This window comes from Sarcophilus harrisii, chromosome 1, assembly GCF_902635505.1.
Source record: "Sarcophilus harrisii chromosome 1, mSarHar1.11, whole genome shotgun sequence".
Classification (NCBI taxonomy): Eukaryota; Metazoa; Chordata; class Mammalia; order Dasyuromorphia; family Dasyuridae; genus Sarcophilus; species Sarcophilus harrisii.
The window spans coordinates 185,112,299-185,127,726 of NC_045426.1; the positions used below are offsets into that span (position 1 = coordinate 185,112,299).

The 15,428-nt window shown below is 34.6% G+C and overlaps 1 protein-coding gene across 1 annotated transcript in view; it reads left to right on the top strand.

The window, feature by feature from the left end:
* ADGRV1 (adhesion G protein-coupled receptor V1) overlaps positions 1-15,428 on the top strand; it is a 668,591-nt gene that overhangs the window by 629,317 nt on the left and 23,846 nt on the right. The window contains exon 88 of the mRNA XM_031938764.1: positions 8,827-9,018. Within this exon, the coding sequence (XP_031794624.1) occupies positions 8,827-9,018 (192 nt within the window). The remainder of the gene's footprint in view (positions 1-8,826; positions 9,019-15,428) is intronic.

Consider the following 15,428-nt stretch of genomic DNA (forward strand, 5'->3'; position numbering starts at 1 on the left):
TCACATCCCTGAGCAGGAATTAATGCATCTAGGATAAAATGCAAACCATTCAGAGTCCTTTATAATCTCTCTCCAGCCTCTCTTTCAAGATATATTTCACACTCCTCCATCAAACTCTCTACAATCCAATCAAACTGACTTACTTGCTGTTCACTGAACTATGTCCCAACCCCTGTGACCTTGTACTTTTCTGAAACGTATTTCTTCTTACCTCAATCAATCCTTCATTTCCTTCATATCCCAGCTGAGCTACCAGCTACCTCCTGTGGAGCAACTTTTCCTGATCCCCTACTTCTTAATATTCTCTCCCTACTCAAATTTATTTCTCTGTGCATATATTATATAATAAAATTTCCCTTAGGGCAAGGATTTTGATTTGGGGTTGTGAATCCCAGCACATAAAATGATGCCTTAAACTGAATGCTCAATAAATATATAATTGAATTGAATTAAACCATGTCAACTTCTTGTAGGCCTCCTAGCTCCAAGTATAGGGTTCCTCTTAATCTAGTGGAATTGTGATATTATCATTTTTTTTAAAAGGGAGAAATGGAATGGAATTGTTCCTTACAGCTTTCCATTGCTGCCAGGCTATGGAATTTGAGGAATATCATTAAAGGTTATTAGATAAATCCCTGTACATCTCCAGACAATTCATTTTTATTATTATATTTCTAGTAATAGAAAACATATTTAGAGGTTACTATTTATCAGATTCATTCCTTTTACTTTATTTTTAAACATATGAACTTTAGATTTGGTTTTTGTATCATACTCTCTCTCTGAATGTTAGTCAGAAAAGATCCTCTATTTACCAATCTTTTCATTTTACAGATGAAAAACTTAGGCACAAGAGAATAAAATGACTGGTCTAAGATTACCTAATAAGTTAATGGGAAAATATAAAAAGAAATTAAGTCTTTTGACTGTGATTCAGTATTCTTTCTATCATAACAGCATCTTTAAATATAAAGAATGAGAAAAATGTCATTTTTTTAAAAAACCACTCTAAATGGTTATAATTAATAAATACTAATTAAAGCTATTCTCTGGTTGTACCTCACCCCCATCATATTAGCAAAGTTTACTAAAAAGAATAATGACAAATATTGGAGGGATTGGGGGAAAATAGGAATGTTGATGGAGCTGTGAATTAGCCAATTCTGCAAAGCCAATTGGAATTATGCCCCCACAGTCACTAATCTGTATATACTCTTTGATCCAGGATTGCTAACATCAGGAAAAGGATCATTATGTATTTAATTATTTATAGTGGTTTCTATTATGTTTGACAAAGAACCAAAAATTAATAAGATCCTCATCAATTGGGAAATGAGTGAACAAATTATGATAAATAAATCTATTGTTCAGTCTTGTCTGACTGTGACTCCATTTGAAGTTTTCTTGGCAATGAACCTTATCTTGGAGGCTTATCATTTCCTTCTCCAGTTCATTTTACAGGTGAGGAAACTGAGATAAATGGGACTAAATAACTTGCCCAGGGCCACACAGTTTAGTAAATGTCTGAGGCTACATTTGAACATGGGCTTTCCTGACAGAAGTTTGGTGCTTTATCCACAATACTACTCAGCAGCTACAAAATAAATCTAAAGTGGAATATTATTGTGCTATATATATGATGAAGGGAAAAATAATGGAGGGAATGGTTTCAGAGAAATCTGAGATTTGTATAAACTGATGCAGAAAGAAGTGAGCAAAACCAGAACAATGAATATAACAATCATAACGATTTTGAAAGACTGGAGAATTCTAATCAATGCTGTGATCAATTATTATTCCAAAAGATCACAGATGAAGTATTCTAGACACCTCCTGTCAGAGAGGAGGGATCTAGGATGCAGAATGATGCCTATGTATTTTGAGGCATGGACAGTGTGGAAATTATTGTTTGACTCCCATATTGGTTACAAGAGTTTTAGTTTTTATTTTTCTCTTTCAAGGGGAACTGGTAGGTAGGGTGGAAAGGGAATGGGAAAGAGAGATTTGTGTTCCTTGAAAAAAAATTTCATTTAGTTTTTAAAATAAGAAAAATGGCAATTAATTTAAATTGGATACAGATGCATATGTTCTTACTGTAAACCTAAGATCCCTCATATAGGAAACAGGAGAAACCACAGAAGTCTTAGAATCTCTCATTGGCATGAAATCCACTTGTACTTGCTGCTCAAAGTCAGTGTCCATCCGAAATAGTATTTCAGTAGCAGGGCAGCAATGGTAAGCTGTAGGGAACAAGCAGACAAAAAGAGAACTGGCAGTCATCCACTTGAGACTCCCAGGGGAGTCCATCAGGGAGAGAGCAAGAGCAGAAAGCTGCAAAATCCATTAACTGAGAAGCAGCCCCAAGAAGGAGTGCCAGCAGCAGCACGTAAACCCACACACTCTGCCAAAAAAATACACCAGAAGACACCAAGAAAAGTCAACTGAATGCTAAGCAGAAGGAATCTAAAACCAGCCCGGGGTCAATACTGCTGACAGACTAGCCATGTGCAAAAATCAGCCTCCATGAGCATAATCATATGGATTATGCTCTGAACAAGACATTTTTGCATCTGAAACTTATAAAAGAAAAATAACTAAATTGAAGGCAAACAAACAAACAAAAACTTCATCGATTGCAAACATATTTAAGTTCAGGAGACTCCCAAACTCCCAATTTTGGTCCTGGTTACTTCAGGGGTCATGCTTCTTATCACATACTACATAGCAATGAAAACTAGAAGTGCTGTTTTGGGGAAAATACCTAAATCCCAAATTCCAGAGTTGAAGAACACATCTTTTCTTTTCTTCTAATTAAAGTTATCAATTATCATTTTCAAATTTATCTCTCTCTTCTATTCTCTCCCTAATGAACCAATTCTTAAAACAAAGATTTAAAAATAAAGAGCAAAAAAAAATCAATTTTAGCAAAACCAAATATCGTATGTATTTAATAGTATCTGCAATATCCTATGTGAATAAACTCCCACCTTTATAAAGTAATTTTCTCATCTCTTCTTCTCTGGGGCCAAATTTGTTTCTTACAATAATCAAGGATTCCATTTTATTTCTTTATTCTTTTCATTTATTTTGTTCTCTTCATTGTAAATGTTGCTTTCTTGGTCCTATTTCACCAACATCCAGTTAGTCTTTCCATTCTTGTTTGAATTTTTCATATCTAAGATTTGTTAGGACACAATACTTTATAACATTCATTCACTTAAAAGTATTTAACCATTTCCTAAGAACACATCCTTTTTTTAATTTCTTCTAAATTTCTTTAGAAATTTCCTTTTGTTCTTATAGAAATGGAGCACAAAGTTGTTCATCCTTTAACCAGGTTACAAAGCTTTTCTGTTTGATTCGCCCATCTGCTTTTATGATCCCTCTGCTCATTGCTTTTTTTTTTTTCTTTTTTTTTTTAAGTCTTGTTCCATACGTGCACAGATGCTTTGCTAACGTGTATGGAGTCTGTTGGATATGTTTTCTCTAAAACCTTCAAGCAGATTTTTTTTTTAAATGATACAATCCCATTGGAGAGTATATGGCAACTCACCATTAATCTTGTCCATGACCTCTGCTCAGTACCATTTAGACTTTTTGTATGAAGCATAACTCCCTTTAAATCAAGAAGACCAAAAAGTGTCGTGACCAGGACATAGACTTAAGAGCCAGGAAATCTGCAGTTTCCACCTGCACTGGAGAGGATGTGACCTTTGGCAAGTGCTTAACTGCTATGTGGCTTCCTTTCTTGTGTCTGTGGTATGAAAGCATAAATGTTTGTATCCTGCTTTTGAAGCAATCGTGCAAAAATTAATGAAATAACTTAGCAGATTCTCTCGGAACCTATGTTATTCCCAGAGAGATTAGGTATTTGAGGAAGTGTATTGATTCCTTTGGACTATAGTCTGGAATTAGGAAGACCTGAGTTAAAATCCAATCTCAGACTCTACAATGTGACCCTAGCCAAGTCACTTATTCTGTTTGCCTCAGTTTACTCAGTCTGTAAAATGGGGCTAAGAGTAGTATTCACAGAATTGTTATGAGAATCAAATGAAATAATATTTTTTAAAGTATTAGCATGTTTCTTGGTACATTGTAGGCACTATATAAATGTTAATTTATATTATTATTATTATGGCTTGATGTTTGTCATTTCAGCTTTTATATATTTACATAAATTAGAATTAAAAGGATCCTAGATATCACTTAGTCCAACCCTTTTGTTTTACAGATAAGAAAATAGAGGCCATAGAGATTAAATGATTTGCCAACATTCATACATATACAAAAATTTTTTTAAATAATAATAATCCATAGACATGAATATACTGACAGATTTTTAATAACTGACTCTCTCCCCCAAAAAAATATATGTACAACACTGACTTCAATCTGCATTATTATCATTTCCCTGTTACTTTCTTAAGCCTAGACAATTGCCAAAACAATAAATCAAGCCCTAACTCATAGTATTTGCCAATTTGCAAAGTGTAAATGCTCACTCTGAAAATTTAACAATTGGCTTTTAAATAAGAGCACATCCATCTGTAAAGCACTTTATAGGCTTCACCCTTACATATTATTTCATTTAACCCTCATAACCTTATGGTTTAGTGGGGAAAGTATCAGATCTGAATGACAAGATGACTTCTGATAGGTTCTTCATACCTGGTACTGAGCCACTGAAGCAAATGTGATCAAAATGGAAATCTAAAAGAGGATTTCAATTTTCTTTCTTTATGTATATGTTATTCAGAAAAGTGTTCAGTAGTTTACACTACTGAGATTCTAGGATGTTTCTTGGAGAATTGGAAAGGAGTTAATACAATAAAAAAGATCAGGGTCTATTTGTAATGGAGACCTCAGATACCTCCCAGGTCAGAATTCCACAACAGCCGCCTTCTTATCCTTCCTTCTTGCCAGCCTAATATCACCAGCTGTTGTGTGTTTGGAGTAAAAGCATTCCTTTTTTTCTCTACAGGCAATGTACACATCCCCTCAGGCTTTTCATTGAGCTTCAGAACATTTGCTATATATTTCTGTGATTTTAAGAAAAAGAAGCATGTAATTCTGACATGCAAGTCATTTGTAGCAGGCAGGCAATCTCTGAGATATAAAAGGCTGGATTTTAAAACTAGAAGAGAGAAAAAAAGGGAATGTATGTTATTTTAACAGATCCATAGAGACTGATTTGAAAGAAAGACTTGGTTTCTGGTCCAGCTTTTACTCCATCATCTACTGTCCTTCGAGGATTCCTCAAAGAAATCAATGTCATCCTCATCATATTTAAGGCTGTCTCATTTTAAATCATGTCCTGTGCACTGTAGTTGCCAATAGAATTAGGTCATGTTTATGTGAAAATAATTAGTTGTACAATAAAAATTGTGGATTCCTTCCTATATGAAGTTTTTTAGAAGCTATGTGCTTATTGTTTATATTATAACTTGCTTGTGAAAATAAAAAATATTAGGCTACATAGGTTAGAGTGTTTAATTTCATTTCTTGCAAAAAATTATCCAATTTAGAGGAAAGAGAAACAATATCGTTAAGAATATTTTAGGATGGTGATAGTTATGTATTATTTTACTTTAAAACAGTATTAATTAAAAATAAATCATGTTCCTTTAAAATATCCTAATTAATGTTTTTATAGAAAAATAGCTAGGAAATTTTTGTCTCTGTGGGGAATGGTGCCAGGTCTAATTTATAGTATTTTCTATAGATGTACCTTTGTTTACTCACACACACACACACACACACACACAAACACACACATACACACACAAACACACAGAGCAATTTGTGTGTGTGTATACATGCATTCATGCATGCATGTGGAAACATCTGGTTATCCTCTAATTATTTCATTTTCCTTTTAGGCTTGAATTTTAGGTTTTTTCAAGTAGCAAGTATTTATTTTCTATTTCCTACTTTCTGCCACCCATACAAATAAAAGAAAAACAAAAACAAAATCTTTATAACAAATATGTATAATTAAGCAAAAGAAATTCCCATATTGATCATATCCAAAAAGTATACATCTCATTGTATATCTTGAATCCTTCACCTCTTTATCAGTAGGTTGCTAGAATTCTTCACCATTGGTCCTCTGGATAGTTGGTCACTTCAGTGACCAGTTAAGTCTTTCAAAAATACTTGTCTTTATAGTGTTGTTGTTATTGAATAAATTATTTTCCTGGACTATTTACTTCACTCTGCATCAGCTCATATTAGTTTTCTTTGTATGTCTTTGGAACTATCCCTTTCAACATTTTTTATAATAATATTCCTTTACATTCATATTCATAATTTGATCAACCATTCCCAAGTGATGAGCATCTCCTGAGTTCCAGGTTTTTGTTGTAACAAAAAGAACTCTTGTGAATATTTTTGTACATAGGGATCTTTCTCCTCTTTCTTTTATCTCCTTGGGTACAAGCCTATTGCTGGGTCAAAAGGTAATTGATGACTCTGGAGGCAGAATTCCAAAACATTTTCCAGAATAGTAATTGTTTCATATTAAGATGCACATGATTAGTAGTTTTAAAGCTTTGAGTAATCTTTTAGAGGCTATTTGGAGTTACAAATGTTAACTATATAAATGTACTATGAGAATAATGAGAAAAGACAAATTCCATTGAACTAGTTCTAATTCTATTTGCTGAATGCTTTCTTAAGTTAATGCTTTACTTTAAGGATATTCCTTTCAGTTATGAAGCTAGTTTGGGTTTTTTAGGAATTAAGTATCTCAGTAACTAGGAAAATTCTGATTTGTTTCCAAAAATTAAGTAACAGGATTAACAAATAGACAAAAAGCACAATTTAAGATAGTTTACTGGCTGAGCATAAAGGTCAAAATTAGCAAGCTATAAAGAGGCACCATTAGAAATATACAGTAAGTCCTTTGTAAAAATCATAAAAGACCATCAGTGTAAGCAGTGAATTGAAAACAAATAAAAAATTTTTTGCTATCTATGACGGAAGCAGGGCAATTTTCAAGAGCTTGACATAGTTGCAAAAAAATTTAAAGGGCCATCAGGTCAGTAAGAAACTATAAAATAGCTTTGTTGCTCTTATGTAACAAGAAGCACAGTACAAGTTGGGTGTTAGGCAATCTACAGTATTCCATGAGCCAGTGATTTCATAATCTTAATAAATACCAAGTAATAGAACATATTATAGCTTTCAAAGCACTTTCATATGTTATCTCCTTGATCCTCATAACAAAGTCTATGAAGATGGAAAGATATGCTAGTAAGTATCCAAGGCTGGATTTGAACTTAAATCTTTCTTGACTCCAGGCCCAGGGCTTCTCCACTGTTCCATCTACCTGCAGTGGATTAGCTTTCCCTAAAAGGAGACCAAGCTGTTCCTGGGATCTGATTAATTCCAGCTGCTGATGCAGCTTCCTGAATAGCCTCTCTCTTTATCATATCCTGCCCTGATGATCAGACTCAATTCCATAAGGAGCAGAGAAAAGAGAGGAACCACATTCAGGACCTTAGTATGTTAGGGCAAACTAAACCTCCTTTAATTCACTCTTCAGGTGATTTACTTTCAAGAGCTTCATTTCCTCCCAACATAAACCCTGAACTAAGAGACTTCTGACATTATAATTATCTCTAATTATTCCTTTCTGGAAGGCTTAGAACAGCTAGATGGCAATGGTCTCCAATCAGGGAGACTCATCTTCCTGAGTTCAAATCTGGCCTCAGACACTTTCTATCTGTATGACCCTGGACAAGTCATTTAACCTTGTTTGCCTCAGTTTCCTTATCTGAAAAATGATCTGGAGAAAGAAATGGCAAAGTACTCCAGTATCTTTACCAAAAAAAAAAATCCTAAAATAGTTTCACAGAGTCAGACATGACCAAATAACAACAAAACAGAACATTGTTATATCAAAGGAAAAGAATATAAAGAATTCAAGGAAATTTAGACATATATAAATGTAGAACAAAGTGAGTAGGACCAAGAAAAAAATCTGCAAAAGTTACCATAATCATGTAAAGAAAAGAAACCCTGACAGACATCAGCACCCTCATCCAATAGTGACCAGTTGTGCTTTTATAATCTATGGCCAAGTGTTCCTCCCTCACTTTTCAGAGAGGCAAGACCCACTGATGTTTGTTTTTCTTAAACTATACTTATCTGTTTCAAAGAAAAGTTCTATTAGAGGAAGGGGGAGAGAAGCTAAGCAATCTACTAAGGAGTGGAACCAAGACTAGAAACTAGATGTCTTTTTGCTTGTTCCACTGTGCTTCTATCACATCACACCAAGACAGGGAAAAAAGCTAAAAGGAAGGGACTCTGAAAAGAAAATACAAGATGCAGAGGAAGTTGTGATGGGAGGATAAATCATCAGCCTTTTGCCACAAATGATCTAATTTACACCAAGGCAAAACTACTGGAGTATATGAGATTTACACATTTAAAAGAGATGGCTTTTTTCCCACAAATGGAATGGAGATTATTGTAAAGGAAAAGTCCTTTTGCAAATGGGATATGGTACCTTCCTCTGACTGCTGAGAAGTGTTATACTGATTAACCTGGCTTTATTATATAGATGTATGGAGTTAATTAGGAAATAATTTTCAGTGAGTCAGCAGCTCTATGCCAGATGACATTTGCTAAGTGCTATTTTACATGCTTGAAATTTTACTATTAGAATTAGCTTATTATTCTCCCAGTTTGCCATAATCATGTATCTGTCTTGGTGAGACCATAGAGACTGCTGTACCAAAACATAAACTCTTTGCAAAAGTGACATTTTAAGCCAATCCAGTAAATTCTTCTTTGACCCTATGGTATTTTTTTCCTTAACAGGGCCTTTATGTCTTTGTGGTGTATTTTATTCTACACAACCAGATGTGCTGCCCAATGAAAGCCAGCTACACTGTGGAAATGAATGGGCACCCAGGACCAGGTTCGGCTTTTTTCACGGCAGGTAGCGGTATGCCTCCTGCGGGAGGTGAGATCAGCAAGTCCACCCAGAATCTCATCAGTGCTATGGAAGAGGTACCTGTCATTTGTATTCTTTGATGAAGAAGGGAAGTTAAGTACCACCTCAGAGAATTTCAGAACCTCAGAGCTAGAAGGAGATTAGAGATCAGGAAAGCCGGCTCTCTCTTTTTGCAGTTTAATCAAATAAGGGCCAGAGAAATGAAGAGTCCTGATTAAGACTGTACAGCTACTGGTAGGGCCAGGACAGAATCAGAACACAATTCTCCTTATCCTCAGTCCAATTTTATTGTCACTATATCATAGGACTGATGACCTTAATCTTCTCCCTGCTTTATGAGTTGTAGTAGCCATTCACTCGAAGAAAAACAAATTAGTCATAGCTTGCTTTGGCATCTCACATTACCTAGACTTTGAGGATGACCTTACCCATAATCAGGAAATTGTTTCCAGAATATTTCTTAATCCAAAATATTTTTACCAACTTCTTTTTCCCCACATAGTTGAGCTTCTCACCTTGAGCTCAGCATGCAATTGTGAAAAGACATACAATAATCCAGATACTCCTTTTAATCTCAATATCAAGAAAATGTTTCAGAATAGAGACTCAGAACTTTCACAAGGAGTGAAAATTGCACTAATGGAAATCTGAATCAGATTTTGCTATATGAAATGTATTTCTTCTTCATTTCTCTTTCCATTCTTCCCACATTTTAAACCCTCAGCTTCCTTTCTATCAATGCCAGGATTTAAAATTTCTTGCCTTGAGAAAGCTAAATAGTACACTGCGCTTGGAATCAGAAAAATCTGAATTCAAATCCAGCATCAGATACTTACTAGCTTTGTGACCTTCTGGGCAAGTCACTTAACCATGAGTAATTTTCCCCTGCTGTAAAATGGGGATAACAATAAGCATCTACTTTCCAAGGGTGTTGTGATATTTAGCATAGTGCCTGGCATAGGGTAGGAACTTCATAAATGTTTGTTTCCTTCCTTCTTTGCCACCACCTTTCTGGGGAAGGAAGCAGCTCTAAGAAAGTTATTGAGGAAGAAAAATTAGTTCAGATAGATGAGGACCCTCCCCAAATCCCATTGGGATGCTGCAAAATAGTATCTTCATTAGACTGCTGATAGATTCTCCTACACCTCTCTATAGGGAGCAAAGAGAATGCAAGATATCATCTTTTGATATTGTCAGTAGATGAGAATATATGAGACATCTCACTTAAGTATATATGTGTATGAATATACATATAGACACACATGGAAAACATATATATAAAAATATACATATATAATATATCTTCACATCAGAGAGTATTTCCTAGTTATTTCTTGATCTAAAGATGAGTTATTTTCATTACAGAGTTAAATAAATAAAATTTCATGGAGTTGGAAACCTATTACAATTTTTAAAAAAGAAAAAAGTATAGTAAATGGAAAAGAAAGAGGAAGGGGCAATATAAGAAAGGAAGGTAAGGAAAGAGAAAAACTTACTATCTTTGTATTAGAAATGGGCAGTTATGAGGTAGCTAAATAGTGCAGTGGATAGAGCACTGGCCCTGGAATCAGAAGGACTAAGTTCAAATCCTCCCTTAGACACTTAACATTTTCTAGCTGTATAACCCTGGGCAAGTCACTTAACACCAATTGCCTCAGCAAAAAGAAAATAAAAAAATGAAAATTTTTTTAAAAAGAAAGAAAGAGAGAGGAAAAGAAAAGAAAAAGAAATGGTCAGCTAGGTAGAGAAATACCAAAGTACCAGGCTTAGAGTCAGGAAAACTAGAGTTCAAATAGTGCCTCAGATACTTATTAGCTGTGCAATCCTGTGCAAGTCACTTAAGTGCTGTTTGTTTTAGTTAACTTATCTGTAAAAATGGGGAAAATAATAGCACTTCCCAAACGTGTTGTCAGGGTCAAATGAAATAACTGAAAAACACAGTAAGTACTGCATAAATGTTGGCTATAGGGCAGCTAGGTGGCACAGTGGATAGAGCACCAGCCCTGAAATCAGGAGGATCTGAATTCAAATGTGATTTCAGACACTTAACACTTCCTAACTGTGTGACTCTGGGCAAGTCACTTAACCCCAATTGCCTCAACAAAAACAACAAAAAAAAATGTTGGTTATTATTTTTAGGAAACTCAGGCAAAGAGTCTGGGGAGCATGTCATTAGTGAACATAGAGAAACTGGACTACCAGTATCTTATTCAATAATCTTTTATTCAATTTGATGTAACAAAATTCAATAGGCAGTGAATTCCAAGAGGGTACAGAGACCAGAGCAAAGGTTTGCTTGGGTATGCAAGGGTAAAAAATTACGCAGTACTTAGCCTCCAAGAACTTGTGATTTAATAAGAGAAAGAAGGAGAGGGTCTAGACCTAGAATAGGGAACTTCCAGAACAGGAAGGTCACTCTACCAATGCAGATCAGCCTATTTTCTTCAACTTATATTATTCCAGAATTGCCTTGAATAGTATTTTTCAAACCATGCTATAAGAACAACCTAAGCTGTTTATTTGTTTTTAAATAAATCTTATATAGTTTGTTAATAAACATTAAAATCATAATTGTAGAAAGTTCTACCAATTTTTTGTATAAACTGAAGGGTGTCATTGTGAAAAAATACAAAACCCACCAGCCTGGAATTTGAAGAGACATGACTTGCCTAAAGTCACCAAGTCAGCAATATCAGAATGAGGACTTGAACCCAGATCTTCTTAGCTAGCTCCATATATTCTGTTCCATGCTCCTTCTCTCTTGAAGCATGTGACATCCACAGATATGATGGATTGCAATAGGTCAAAGCTTTAGGAAAACCATTCTAGGTTTTTGACATCACAGGTGATATTACCAGGAATAGGGATACACACACACAGACGCACAAACAGAGAAAGAGAGAGAGAGAAAGAGAGAGAGAGAGAGAGAGAGAGAGAGAATAAAAAATCGCCAAAGGGAAACTTTTTTAAAAAACCTTTTTCTGATTTTCCAAAAATATCTAGCCTTTCTCTAAAGACCTTTGACACCTTAGTTAAATTTCTTTTTTTTTGTAAATTTTTTTGTCCATGACATTTTAAAAAATTTAGTTTTAATACACATTACTTTATGAATCATATTGAGAGAGAAAAATCAGAACAAAGGGGGGAAACCATGGGAGAGAAAAGAAAAACAGAAAAGAGAAGTGAACATAGACTGTGTTAATTTACATTCAGTCTCCATACTTCTTTTTCTGGATGCAGATGGCATTTTCTATCCAAAGGCTATTGGGACTGCCTTGGATCAGTGAATCACTGAGAAGAGCCAAGTCTTTCATAGCTGATCATTGCACATTATTGTTGTTACTGTACATAATATATTCTTGGTTCTGCTTCTTTCATTCAGTATCAGTTCATGTAAATCTTTCCATGCCTTTCTAAAATCAGCTTGTTCATCATTTTTTATAGAACAATATTTCCTTACCTTCATATATCATAATTTATTCAGCCATTCCCTAATTGATGGGCATCTATCCATTTTCCTATTCTTTGCTACCACAAAAACAGCTGTTACAAACATTTTTGCACATATGAATCCTTTTTTCTCCTTTATCATTTCATTGGGATACAGACCCAGTAATGGCACTGCTGAATCAAAGGAGAGGCACAGTTTTATAACCCTTTGGGCATAGCTCCAAATTGCTTTCCAGAATGGTTGGATCATGTCACAACTTCACCAACAATGCATTAGTGTCCCAGCTTTCCCACATACCCTCCAACATTCATCATTATCTTTTCCTGTCATCTCAGCCAATCTGAGAGGTGTGTAGTGGTACCTCACAGTTGTCTTGATTTGCATTTCTTTCATCAATAATGTTTTAGAGAATTTTCATATGACTATAGATGGCTTTAATTTTATCATTTGAAAATTGTCTGATCATATCCTTTGACAATTTATCAACTGGGAATGATTTGTATTCTTTTAATTTTATACAGTTCTTTATATATTTTAGAAATGAGGCCTTTATCAGGTGCTCTAAATCACTCTTGATCAGAGAAATGCAAATTAAGACAACTCTGAGATACCACTACACACCTCTCAGATTGGCTGAGATGACAGGAAAAGATAATGATGAATGTTGGAGGAGATGTGGGAAAATTGGGACACCAACACATTGTTGGTAGAGTTGTGAAGTGATCCAACTATTCTGGAGAACAATTTGGAACTATGCCCAAAGGGCTATAAAACTGTGCCTACCCTTTGATCCAGCAGTGCTACTACTGGGCTTATATCCCAAAAAGATCATAAAGGAGGGAAAAGGATCCACATGTACAAAAATGTTTGTGGCAGCCCATTTTGTAATGGCAAGAAACTGGAAACCGAGTGGATGCCTATCAATTGGAGAATGGCTGAATAAGTTATGGTATATGAATATAATTGTTATATAAGAAACAACCAGCAGGATGACTTCAGAGAGACTTGGAGTTCACTTATGTGAACTGATGTTGAGTGAAATGAGCTGAACCAGGAGATCATTGTACACGGCAACAAGATTATATAATGATCAATTATGATGGGTGTGGCTCTTTTCAACAATTTGATGATTCAGACTAGTTCCAATGATCTTGTGATGAAGAGAGAAATCTACACCCAGAGAGAGGACTGTGGGCACTGGGTGTGGATCATAACTCTTTTTGTTGTTGTTTACTTGTATAGTATTTTCTATCTTTCTCATTTTTTCCTTTTTGATTTTCCATTTTGATCTTGCAGCAAGATAATTGTATAAATATGTATGCATATATTGGACTTAACATATATTTTTACTATGTACACATATTGGATTATTTGTTATATAGGAGAGGGAGTAGGGGAAGGGGGGGAATTGGAACACAAGGTTTTACAAGGGTTAATGTGGGAAAATTATCCATGCATATCTTTTGAAAATTGAAAAGCTTAATTAAATTTTTTTAAAAATGAGGCCTTTATCAGAAACACTGGCTACAACAATTTTTTTTTCTCATTATATACTTCACTTTTAATCTTAGTTCTTTTGGTTTTGTTTGTGCAAAACCTTTTTAATTTAATGTGATCAAAGTTGTCCATTTTGCCTTTCAAAATGTTCTCTAGTTCTCCTTTGGTCATAAATTCCTCCCTTCTCCAAAGATCTGATATGTGAATTATCCCTTGCTCTCCTAATTTATGCCCAAATCTTACACCCATTTTAACTTTATTTTTGGTATGAGGTGTGAGATGTAGGTCTATGCCAAGTTTCTGACATATTATTTTCCAATTTTCTCAGCAATTTTTGTCAAGTAATGAATGAGTTCTTATTCAAAAAGTTAGAATTTGGGGATTTATCAAATACCAGATTGCTATAAAGCTTGATTGTTATGTGTATCTAATCTATGCCACTGATCCACCACTCTATTTCTTAGCCAATACCTAATGATTTTGATGACTGCTGTTTTATAATATAATTTTAGGTCTGGCACTGCTAAGCCACCATCCTTTGTAATTTTTTTCATTAGTTTCCTTGATATTCTTGACTTTTTGTTCTTCCGGAATTTTGTTATTATTTTTTCTAGTGCTATAAAATAATTTTTTGGCAGTTTGGTTGGTATGGCACTGAACAAGTAGACCAATTTAGGCAGAATTATCATTTTTATTATATTAGCTCAGCCTACCCATGAGTTAAATTTCCTTGCGTTCTCTTTTACTTTTTTTTTTCTTTTCACTATCCTCAAAGTCTTTAGTTTGCCTTTACTCAAAACATACCCTCTCAATAATACCTCTTGACCTGCAATCACTTAAAGAATTTTATCTTGGGAGACAAGAGCTGTGACAGGCAATTGGCTGGGCAACAACCAATACTTAAAACCATCATATTGTTGTGTTAGCAGAAATAAAACCCTAAAAGATATTATTCTCTCATCTAAGAAGCACCAGATTTGAATCGGCTTTGATCCAGCACATCTTAGCAAAGGGCATTGTCAGAGACTATTGGAAGCTGTGAATTTCCTAGGAGGCTGGAGAAGTGAGAAGGGTAAAGAGTATGTTGGAGGGGAGCATTTTAATTTGGAGGAAGGTGAGGAAATTATCACAAAGCATGGAAGAACAGATTAAGTCAAGTCAGCAAGTTTGAATGCTTATTTTACTTCAAACATTGTGCTATGAAATATATAGGCTGCCAGCCAAAGTCTTAGCAGATCTTTACTTTCTGATAAAATTTACTCCTTACAAATGTTCCCAAAGTAAAATTAAAGATGAGAAAATATATGGGTATTTATTCTACATTTGCCCCCACCTAACACCATGAAATACAAAATGTAATGTACATTAGATTATTGTTAGAGGTGCCAAATTATATTGTCTATAAATATAAATTATATTGTCTATAAAACATTTATCAAGAGCCAGACAATAGCAGCCAACATTTATATAGTATTTACTATGTGCCAGGCACTGTGTTAAGTGCTTTAAAATTATTAT